A 12145-nucleotide genomic window follows, 5' to 3' on the forward strand; every position below is an offset into this window, starting at 1 on the left:
AGATACAATGGGCTGAATAGGCTTTGCCTGACCTTTACATTTTCAATGTTATTTTGAAAGAGAGTTACAGCTCTCGGGGGGACAGCAACAACTGTAAGAGGATGTTCAGCGTAATCTAAGTGTCAGCAATCTCTAACACCAGGAGTCTAGTGCACTGTTCTAAACAGTGTAAGTTCAATGCTATAAGATTGCAGCAAAAGGAAATAATTTAGGAAACATGTAGCCAACAAAACAAAATAAAATGCACGAGAAATGCAAACCAGGCAGGTGACTCCTCATTGGTTTTACACCATTGTGGAAAATTAGGATCCATTCTGAAGAACAAGCAATTGGCTAAATAAACATCCAGACAGAGGTTACAATTCTGAAACCATTTAAGAAACACCCAGAAATTCACAGTGACATGCATCGTCTTGACTAGATGTATGACAACGGATGCAATATCTTTTTGGTAAGTGGTTTGTGATCACAGTTGCGCTCTGCCAAAGAAACAGAGCTGGAGTGTTTGGCAGTGAGTGGTCAGCATTGTCCCATAATAATTTATCTGTTGAGAAATAACATGACGAAACAGATGAATAAGATGTTGGTCTGTTGTGAGTCATAAGCAAGGCATTCTGCCAAGCAACATTTGCTATTTTCATGTATTTTGTTGAGCAAGGAAATTGTTTTCTCTGGATTTATTTGAACTGTTCCCATAGATCTATCAATTTGCATTTATTTTTAATGGAGCAGCATGGAATATAAAAAAGACTCCAGTGATACAACAAGAGTCAGAAAAAAGGGATTAGATTAACTCTTGGATGACCAGCACAGATACATGGGCTGAATAGCTTCCATCTGGTCTTTAAATTTTCAATGTTTTTTAAAGGAGAGTTATAGCTGTCTGGGGGACGGCAATGTCTGAAAGATGGTATTTAACATAATCTTAGTGACAGTAAAATCTAAGTCCAGGCTCCCAGTGCAGAATTTTAAGCGGTCTAAATTCAATAGTACTGAATTAATGCTGGAGTATTTGCCCTTCTGATCTGAAGGTGCTGGCTTATGTTTGGGCTTTTTTGCACAGGCATCAGTGGCTCAGTGGTTAGTACTGCAGTCTCACAGCACTAGGGTCGCAGGTTCAATTCCAGCCTTGGGTGACTGTGTGGAGTTTGCACATTCTCCCTGTGTCTGTGGGGGTTTCCTCCCACAATCCAATGATGTGCAGTTAGGTGAATCGGCTATGCTAAGTTGCCCGTAGTGTCAGGTGCATTAGTCAGATAGGAAATGGGTCTGGGTGGGTTACTCTTTGGAGAGTTAGTGTGGACTTGTTGGGCTGAAGGGCCTGTTTCCACACTGTAGGGAATCTAATCTGAAAAAAACATTCACCAAAGCAGCTGTTTTTTTTTAATGTCTGAGCAAAGACTGAAGATTCTGAAAGGCAATGCCACTTGCAGGACCTCCACGTAGTGAGAGGCCAGTGGGAATATTATATACTTGGCATGGAATTTACACTAGATTTTACTGGTTTTGCTCATCTGCAACCAATCAAGCCGTTGTGAGTGACTGCCGAATTCCACACACATATTACGCCCGGTGCAAATTGAGTGTCTATGATCTGTTAGCACAAATTTTTATCGTATCTCATTAGAAAATGCCCTGCTCATAAAGTGGCAACACTCAAATCAACTTACATCTGGCAAGTTTCCACTCACTGAACCAACCTGTGAACTTAGGGCAGATGCTCCGAATAAAGTTACATGTTTTTGAGTGCTGTGATGTTTAACTGGAGTGATTTAAAAATATTAAAGTGTTAAAGGTCCACAGCTGGCTGCTCTAAACCAATATAACTTAAATAAATCTCATAATTATGTCCATAAAAGGTACGAGACATGTTTTAAAGTGAAAGGACTTAGATTCTTGATCATAATGAAAGATTATTGGAAGAGGGAATGGAATGCAGGATTGAAGCGTTGAGGTTAAAATCAAATTAGACATAAGCTTATTGAATGGTGGGACAGGCTCAAAGGACCAGGCACCTCCTCTTGTCCATTGTTTGTATGTTGGTAATTTCAGGACAGAGAGATAGTGAGGACTGCTGATGCTGGAGATCAGAGACGAGAGTGTGGTGCTGGAAAAGCACAGCTGGTCAGGCAGCATCCGAGGAGCAGAAGAGTTGACATTTCAGGCATAAGCTTGATGAAGGGCTTATGTCCGAAACATCGTTTCTCCTGATCCTCAGATGCTGCCTGACCGGCTGTGCTTTTCCAGCACAACACTTTCGACTCTGTTTGTAATTTCAATTCTCCACGGACATGAGACCATGATTTTAAATAATTTTCTTTTGTGGTTAACCGTTACTTGTTGTATTAATCAAGTTGCACCAAGTTACCAAAATTGTTTGTATACCTAGGAATATCTTTTAATCTCTTAATGAATGGAATAATCTGGGCAAAGTAATGATTATTTTATGATGGCTATCATTGTGTGCAATCTTCATGAATGGCCAGAATCATTATCCATTTCCATTTCACAGTCCTCACTTTCTCCTAGCAGACTCTGCCCTTACAGTGTGTTATGATACCGGGTAAACCGTCCTGCTTAATTTAAACCAGCAACACAGAAAAGATTTATCCCGTGCAGTAATCTGTGAAAATTCGAGAGACCAAGAACAACTTAATGTAGAAATTAACAACTTTATATCTTAAGATATAACAGAGAATAATTAACTCACAACTATTTACAACTCCTTCCTCTAACCTATCTTTTACCTTTTCCTTTCTATAATACTAGTCCAATAAAACCCCATGATTAAGATTTACCAAAAATTCAAGTTTACAAAACCAGCCATCTGTCCAATTTTCTATTTGCATCTTCCTGTGTCTTGTTTTCTTCTTAGTGATTATGCTTCACAGGTTGCTGATCGATAAAGGTACCTTTAAGAGAGCTATTCTCTGGGCTGTTTGCAGATGTCGTTGGCTTGGCAGTTCTTCTCCAACTGTTTGATTTTCCCCGGTCTTATACCCCCAAAGCATTGGATGTGTCATTGGTTTTTAATATTGTAAATATATTAAATTCAAACTTGATTGGAAGTTGGTATTTGGGGTATAATTTAAACTGATTGGCCAAATATGAATTTATTTTTGTCTCCAGGCAACCAGCTACTTTAACTGCTGGACCAGAAGGTTTCATTATATTTTGTTCAGAATATTTGGTGCTGTCAGGTAGTTCTGCTAGCTTTTAACTTCCTTAAAGGTATGGTACACCCACATCTTCATAACAAGTATACCATTAAATGTACTCAGTCTTCTTCCCATGGTTGGGGAATCAAGGACTAGAGGGCATCAGTTTAAAGTTAGAGTGGAAAGAATAAATTGGAACCTGAGGGGCAACGTTTTTACACATTGGATGGTACACATGTGAAATGATCTGTCAGTCGAAGTGGTTGAGGCGAGTACATTAACAACGTTTAAAAGGCATTTAGACAAATACATGGATAGTAAAGATTTAGAAGGATATGGTCCAAGTGCAGGGTAATGGGGTTAGTGTGATTGGACATTTTGGGCGGCATGGACCAGTTTAGGCCAAAGGATCTGTCTCCATGCTGTAGGACTCTATGACTCTGTCAGTTATAATAAATCTGGCTGAACATGTTCTCCTTCTGACCCCAACAAAATTGCAAGCAACCTTAACATCATGCATTCACCTTGGCTGAGATCAATTAATGCAACAGAGTTCAGAAATCAAAATTATGACCCTGTGATCTATCTATTGTAGTTTCACACCCATCAGCAAAGTTAGCAATCTGAACCTTCCGGGAGCTAGATTTTGCTGGTTAGGCTAACATGTTACTTTACTGTTTCACAGCATGGTTTAGTAATTATTACAGAGATGTTTGTAATTTTTCAGATAATGTAAGATGCTGACTTAGATTTCAGTGACTGAACAAGAGTAAAATCCCCCAAGAATCTGGTAATTGTTTTTTTTTCTGCTGCTTTATTAATTCCCTGCAACTCTGATTAATTTGATTTATTTTTGTCCTTGTGGGTTATTGTAGGTATTATTCGGACAGCTTTACCAAACATGGACAGAGAAGCAAAGGAGCAGTATCAAGTGATCATCCAGGCAAAGGACATGGGTGGACAGATGGGAGGATTATCAGGCACAACATCTGTAAACATCACCCTCACTGATGTTAATGACAATCCTCCCAGATTTCCTCAAAGTGAGTTACAGTCAATGATTTGCTGCTAAATTTAGATCCATAATTTATCAGTATGTAGCATTTATGAATAAAAGCATAAACCTATTTGAGCGCCATCACACCTTTTTAGTCTGAATGAGTCTAGTGTCTACACAGTTAGGAATGTTACTCAAATAATATTCACTTCCAATGTAGAAAGCATCCTTTTGCGAGATTTACATAAAGCTGATTAAAACAAAGGGTTCTGAAAATATTAAATCCATAGTTTACTAACTACCCACACACATTACCCAACATTCAAGTCAGAGAACAATGTACAAATGATGTACCTATTGGAAAGATAGTTTTTGATTATTCAGAAAAATATAGCCTGGCTATTTAAATTGTATTCTGTTAAATATTCCTTTGATAGAATGAATGCTTGAGAATCAAAATAATTTGTTTACACAGACAGAGTGGAAGCAGAAAGCCTTGTCTACTGTAAGAATTGACTGTCCTATGACCTTGAGAAGTTTAAGAGTATAACAATTCCTGACCTCTGGCTACAAGTGTTCAGTGTCTCAGCAATCTCTGTTCAATCTTAACAATCTGCTAACCTTGTTATGGGCAAGCAAGATGAAAGGAATACACTGCCTCTTTCTAGTCCTATGACTCCAACACTCACAATGTAAATTTAAATGTTTTACCCAGTACTGATCCAGCCAATTATCTGCTTTATCTATAGTAGGTTCAGAATAAAGAGATCCATCAAACAGGTTTCTTCACTGAGCAACACAATTGTTGACAAAGATGTGGCATGGTGGCTCAATGGTTTGCACTGCTACCTCAATGCATCAAGAACCATGGTTCGATTCCACCCTCAGGCAACTGTCTGTGTGGAGTTTGCATATTGTCCCCTTGAGTGTGTGAGTTTCCTTGAGGTACTCTGGTTTCCTCCCACAGTCAAAACATATGCAGCTTAGGTGGATTGGCCATGCTAAATTGTTAATAGTGTCCAGGGATGTGCAGGTGAGGTGGATTAGCCATGGGAAATGCAGGGTTAGGGTAGGGGGTGTGTGCCTGCATGGGATGCTCTTCAGAGGGTCAGTGTGGATTCGATGGGCCAAATGGCCTGCTTCCACACTGTGGAGACTCTATGCAAAACTGACTAATGAACAGGTTGAAATATGATTTTATCAATATTTACCCTTCTAAATAACCCAATACATGCATGTGCCTACACACACATAAATACATACTGGACAGATACACTAGATACACAGACTAGATGCATGTACACACACATACAAACACTAGACTGACACTTGCGTGCACACACACACAAATTAAAGAAAGAAATAAGGAAACTTTCTCTGCAGAGATTAGCTTTGAAAAAAATATATCTTGGCCAAAATTGTTGTCAGTCTTTGGAAAATAAAAGGCTAGGATATGAAATGTTCCAGATTGCTTTCAGTCCAGGGTTCTTTTATATGGCAGGTGACTAGATATCAAAGGCTGTCACCAGAACACAGGCAGTTGTCCTCCTGAGATCTTTTCAGGCCAGTTTATTCAGGATTTTGAGAAGAAATCTTTTCAAAATCTTCCAGGGTGAATAGTCATTTTAGCTTTTCAATTATCACACATAACCCTCAAAAGGGTCTCTCAGAAAAATGGCAAAAGTTGAGCTGGGGGGTCTTACCTCTTCACATACTACACACCATCTGAGCTCCAAAAATATCAAATAGCCACACACCTGACAGCCATATTCTCAGACAGGTGACTTCCAGTAAGTCTGAACAGTTAGCTGAAGTCACCTGACTCATATTTTATTAACGTGTTCCACTGTGTTCCTTCAATGAGTTATAAAAAAAGACAAGTCCAGGTTTCTTCATAAGGTCTCAAATGAGATAATTTTCACAGCTCATCATATGTAAGTCCTTAACAAAATACCAATAATGGAAGCCTACACAGCAACATAAATAAGGTATTTTTAAAAGACCAAAATGTCTTACCAAAGTCGCAGTGTAAGAGCAGTTCTCTGTTAGTATAATCAAGCATAATGAGAATTTGAGAGAAAGAGTGATATCCACAAATCTGAACTAAGCTGGCTGGGTGAAGGTGGTAAGGTATCCTTTTGAGAATTAAGCAAAGATGGTCCCAAAGAGTTAAGATCTACAGCAGTGGGGTTAGACACCCCATCCCAGGTATGTTGAGCTGGAAGGTGATTGACATAAAATAACCACTAGTTCTAAAAATAAAAAAAAATAAAAAGAGCAGCCATGAAGGAAGAATCATGGATCAGGGTGAAGGGGGAGGATCAATTCATGACAGCCTTAGCTTAACATTCTTGATGAAGAGCTCATGCCTGAAACATAAAGTCTTCTTCTCCTTGGGTGCTGCCTGACCTCCTGTACTTTTCCAGCGACGCACTTTTCAACTCTGACCTCCGGCATCTGCAGTCCTCAGTTTCTCCTAGCTTTGGCTTAATATTCTTATCAACATTAAGGGATCGAAGAGATGGATAAGGGCAGACACTGGAGACCAGGGCGTATTGTCATTCCAATTCATAGTCACTAAATCTTCACACCTAAGTCACATGTCATATGTTGACTGTGTCCATTTGGATGCTGTGTGATATTTGGATTGTTGCTTCTCAATAATCTGTTCTAAACTACTCCTGGAACACCCAACCTCTCTTTGTTGGCCATCTTTGAACCTTTGACCCTTGATGAAACTTTCAAACATATATACCCCAGTAATGCAAACAAATAACATGGAGAGTAATTGTACTTCTCCTCCTCAACCCTCACCAGATGGTAACAAGGCAGTAGTGCCATGCCATCTTTCCTAGTGTTAATCTCACTGGCTTGGATACCAGCCTGAAGTCAATGACATTTGAGTGAAGCTGGGTTGGTTTTCTACTGGACGAAACCTGTCAAAAGTATTGAGCAGGAAGGGCAAGCAGAAGTCCAACAAGATCACCCTTTTCAAAAAAAAGTCTGATTTATTTCCTGTTGTGGATAGGAGGGTCAGAGTTTTTGCTTTGACAATCTACAACACCTATTTAGACTTCTTTGAATCCTGAGTCCCCTTTCCCAAAATCAATGGATTCAGACTGTGTTGAGCATGTTCCCATGGACCCATAAAGATAGCCTTCCCAATGATATCCCAGCTACTCACTGATCAATCAGAAGGGACAGGCTAATTATGCCCAGTCATTAACACTGTCCTAACACCCCTGTCACTCCTGGGCAGACAGAGAACTCACTTCTGGAGTTCCCTCACCAGGCAATGCAAACAGAAACCAATGTAGAATCCAGCTTCAGAAAACATATCTCCTCGAAATCTTTTTTAAAAAAGATACCTTTCAACTATAATCAAACAAAGAACTACAGATGCTGGAGATCTGAAATAAATGAAGTCTGAAAGTGCTGGAGAAACTCAGCAGGTCTGGCAGCATCTATGGAGAGAGAAACATTTCAGAGTTAACGTTTCAGGTCCAGTGACCCTTCTTCAGAACTGGATGAATATTCTTCATCTAGTTTCCACTTCATATCGAATGGGGATGTCAGGAAATTGAATTTGGTTAAAAAGTAACTGTGAAGAAACTAAATTATTGATAAACTGACCATGAAATTGTTGATTGTTGTGAAATCCCAGCTGGTTCATGAATGGGTCTTATCTGTTCTGGCTACATTCTCATGTTTCCTATGGACTAATCCGACTATGGCAATGTTACCTTTACTGCTCAATGGGCCATTGTCTGTGTCAACTGAAACTGGAGAGTTTTTGCATCCTCAGTTAAGAGGATCAGTCCTTGTGAAATACGTGTCACCTTTACAATTACACCCCTGTGTTAAGCCAACTTCACACTCGATTTAGTGCACTTTTCAATGTAGACTAATGACTCATTGCAAGCCCAGGCTCATACACACCTGGCTGAGTGTTATTGGAGTGTAACCCATTGTAATACCTGATCCTATAAATCAGAATGTCTTGTCTCTTCAGGTTTATACCAAATGAGCGTCAAGGAGTCTTCCCCAGAAGGTGGGACTGTTGGCAGAATTAAAGCTAATGATGCAGATATTGGAGAAAATGCAGAAATAACCTATCACATCATTGATGGAGATGGGATGAATATGTTTGACATTATTACAGACAAGGCCACACAAGAGGGTGTCGTGTTGGTCAAAAAGGTGCAGACACACACAGTAGTTTTCTTTCTTCTGGCATTTCTCCATTGTGATTCTTTTTATTTGCAATCAGATTATCTAAACTTTTGTTCTTCTAAAGCAGATGTTGGACTATGAGAACAAGAAAAGCTATACCTTAAAAGTTGAGGCAACGAACAGTCAGCTTGACCCACGATTCCTTTACCTGGGTCCATACAAAGATGTAGCCACTGTGAGGATTGCTGTTGAAGATGTTGATGAGCCTCCGGTGTTCAGTAGACCCTTTTACATGTTCGATGTATATGAAGACATTGATGTGGGGACTATTATCGGTACCGTAATTGCACAGGATCCTGACGCATCTCATAGCTTGATTAGGTAAGCTTTACCATCTTTTTAGAGTGCAGGGTGTTCGTATTACAGGACAGGAAGCTAAGATAAGGTAGAGATGTAGCTTTGTTGATTAATGTTGGTTTTAGCACCATAGAGACTGATGTCCTATATTCAGGAAACCAGGGCGTAGAAGTAGTTTGGGTAGAGATAAAGGCAAGAATTCACTTCTTTGAGTATATACGGTCCTCTAATACTAATGACCCAGTAAGATGGGGTACAAGGGACAAAATAATGAGAACTTGTCAGAAAGATATGCCAATAATCATGGGACATTTTACTCTACATTTAGACTGGAAAACTCAGATGGGCAGAGACATTAAAAAGAGTTCATAGAATGTTTTTGGGACAATTTCTTAAAATTGTGCTTTCTGGAGCCAATGAGGGAGCAGACCATGTAAGACATGGTGCTGTGTCAGGAGATAGGATTAATTAGTGCCCTTGTGCTCCTAGGTAGCAGTGATCATAACATGATGTAATTTTACATTTAGTTTGACAGACAGAAAAGTCCAAAATTATATTTTAAACTTAAGTAAGGGCAAAGATGAATGAATGAATGAAGGATTAGTAAAACTGATTGGGCAAACTAGGCTAAATGATTAGCTATTGGCGGTGTAATGGCAGATATTTAAGGGGATATTTCAGAATACACAGGATAGATATATTCCAATGAGTAAGAAAAAAATCAAAGAGGAGGAACTACTACTTATAGTTATATAAAAGTTAAAAATAACGTTAACATTAAACAAAGTGTATTATTATGCAAAGATTGTTTGAATTCAGAAAATTAGATGGAATGTAAGAAAGAACAGAAAAAAGTAAAAATTAATAAAAAGGGAATCAATTAGAGTACTAGAGAAAGCTGACTAGAAATACACAACAAATAGTAAGACTTTCCACAGACATTTAAAACAGATAAGAATTTGCAAAGGGATGTTGGACCGATAGCAGCATTGTGACTCCAACCAATATTACTGTGACAAGTCAAAGCCCAGAATGAACTCTGGCATGATAGATCATATTTTGTTTTTCTTTTTAATTTAATGTAGCCGTCTTTCCCTGAGACATAAGCACAAGAGGCTGCAGTTTCACATTTAACAATAAAACAGAAATTTATTGCACAAAAGAAAGAAAAGTAAAGCCAATCAACCTATCTAAATGCAAGTCAATTTGAAAGGTTTCAAGACATAACAAGATAAAAGTCTATCTATTCCCCATCACCATAAGTTTACTGTTACTCAGAAAACTAGACTTTTTTTTTCCTTATCAAATTCTATAGGTTTAACTTAATTACTTCTTCACAGTTTTGGTCCTATGAGGCCTTTTCCCTTGACCATTTACACTGCAAGCTTAGACTTTCGTAGCTTTGAATAAACAATACAAGTTTCTAACCAAATACTCCTGGTCTGAAAATTTCACAAGCTAAACACTTTCACTTAGGAAACTTACATTCTTAACTGCTCTGAAACTTTTCCTTTCTCGAGGAGAGACTATACTTGTATGTGATTTCAATCAGGTCCCTCTTCAAACTGAACCACTAACGTTTTAAACAATATTTTCAAAACAAACACTTGGTCATGCTAGGTACTACTAAACTAATGGTTGTTGTTTTTTTTCTCTCTTCAGATGTAAGCACCACAGCATAAATTAACTTCCAATAACATCTCAGGGAGCTTTCTGTTATCTGCTCTCTAGCATACACTGTTCTAAAAACCATGGCTTGAGAAAGTCTGACTTAATTACTTTTTAAATCATTTCACAACAATAGGTCAACGCCTATATTGCATTAGTATGGAATCCAAAGTCTAGTAAATGTTTTTAATGTATAAAATAACACACCTTTCATCACTTTGAAATGTTCAAGGTAATTAGGCAGAGGCAGTGTAGTTTCATACATGAGAAATGATGGAGTGCTATGAGGAAATAGCACATGCTGTGGATCAAGGGGGAACAGTCCATGTAATGTGTTTAAATTTCCATGATTCATTTGATAAGGTGCTACATCAAAGGTTGTTGCGGTATAAAAGCTCATGCTTATATCAGCATGGATAGAAGATTCACTAGCTGACAAAAAAAAACAGACATCAGGCTGAAATGAACTATTCTTTAGTTAGTAAGGTTTAATGAGAGATAGGGATCATAGCTGAGTCCTCAACTATTTACAATTGACACAAATGACTTGGTATGAGTGCCAAACAATTAGCAGTCTCCTCTCATGCATAAAATGTTTCACCATTCGTATTTCTTGCAAGTTGTCCTGATTAATGCAAGATGAAAATCTTTGATAAAAAGTGTCTCTTTTCAGCAATACTTAAATGTTTATTATCACTTAATGTCCTGAGTGTATGACACAATGTTGTAAGGCATGTTTTATCTTCTAAAGGGAAAACGGCCAATTCCACTTAAGAATTCTGGAAGTATAATACACCCTGATTTAACATAATTTGTGGTTATTGTCGTCATTTTGTGCCAATTGCATTGCATGTGGATCAAAACATACCACCGAGCCCTTTGGGATACCAATGCTGTTTGTGCTGATTTAGTTTCCGAGACGTGTCCCTACATGTAACTCACATGTTGGACAATCGATCAAAGAGATTAGGGCAAAACTGAAATACCAAAGTTTGAAAAAAATATTCTTCTGCAATGGGACAAGGGCACTGCACTGATCGGGCAAATCACATGCTGCAATATGAAGGGACACAGTATTTAGAGCAATTGCTGGTGTTTTGCATATCTAAATGGAGAGAAACTTCAAAGATCGTCTTCAAAGAGGGATCTGGATGTCCTTGTGCATCTATTACAGAAAACAAGCATCCAGGTACAACAGACGATTAGGAAGGCAAATGGATTTTTGGCATTTATTGCCAAAGATGTAGAATATAAAAGTTGGGAAGGGTCACTGGACTCGAAATGTTGACTCTACTTTCACCCCACAGATACTGCCAGACCTGCTGAGTTTCTCCAGCAATTTCTGTTGATGTTTCAAATCTCCATTATCTGTTGTTCTTTAACAAAAAATAGAAATTGCTGGAAAGGCTCAGCAGGTCTGGCAGCATCTGTAGAGAGAAATCAGAATTAACATTTCGGTTCAAGTGACCCTTCCTCAGAGCTCAATCTGCAGTCCTTTGTTTTACTAAAGCAGAATAGTGTTGCTACAACTGTACAAGACACTAGTAAGCCCACATCTGGAGTTTTGCTTACAAGTTCAGTCCCCTTGCTTGAGGACAGATGTAGTTGCATTGGAGGCAGTTCAGAAGAAGGTCACCAGATTGATTCCAGAAATGAGAGGTTTGTCTTTCAAAGAGAGATTGAGGCAGTTTAGGCCTAAATTCTCTGGAGGTTAGAAGAATGAAAGGAGATCTGATTGAGATGTATAAGATGCTAAAGGGAATTGACAAGGTGAAAGTAGAAAAGATGTTTC

The 12145-nt window shown here is 38.6% G+C and overlaps 1 protein-coding gene across 8 annotated transcripts in view; it reads left to right on the plus strand.

The window, feature by feature from the left end:
• The window catches only part of LOC122564560 (cadherin-6-like), a 225666-nt gene that overhangs the window by 112223 nt on the left and 101298 nt on the right, over positions 1-12145 (plus strand). For 7 of the 8 annotated variants that reach the window (XM_043719632.2, XM_087978477.1, XM_043719629.2 and 4 more), the window contains exons 5-7: positions 4034-4201; positions 8168-8355; positions 8453-8709. In XM_043719632.2, the coding sequence (XP_043575567.2) occupies positions 4034-4201; positions 8168-8355; positions 8453-8709 (613 nt within the window). The remainder of the gene's footprint in view (positions 1-4033; positions 4202-8167; positions 8356-8452; positions 8710-12145) is intronic. The other variant, XM_043719634.2, reaches the window with a different exon arrangement.

Source organism: Chiloscyllium plagiosum, unplaced genomic scaffold, assembly GCF_037043375.1.
Source record: "Chiloscyllium plagiosum isolate Xiang-an unplaced genomic scaffold, Cpla_swu_hap1 HiC_scaffold_34, whole genome shotgun sequence".
In the NCBI taxonomy this organism is placed as follows: domain Eukaryota; kingdom Metazoa; phylum Chordata; class Chondrichthyes; order Orectolobiformes; family Hemiscylliidae; genus Chiloscyllium; species Chiloscyllium plagiosum.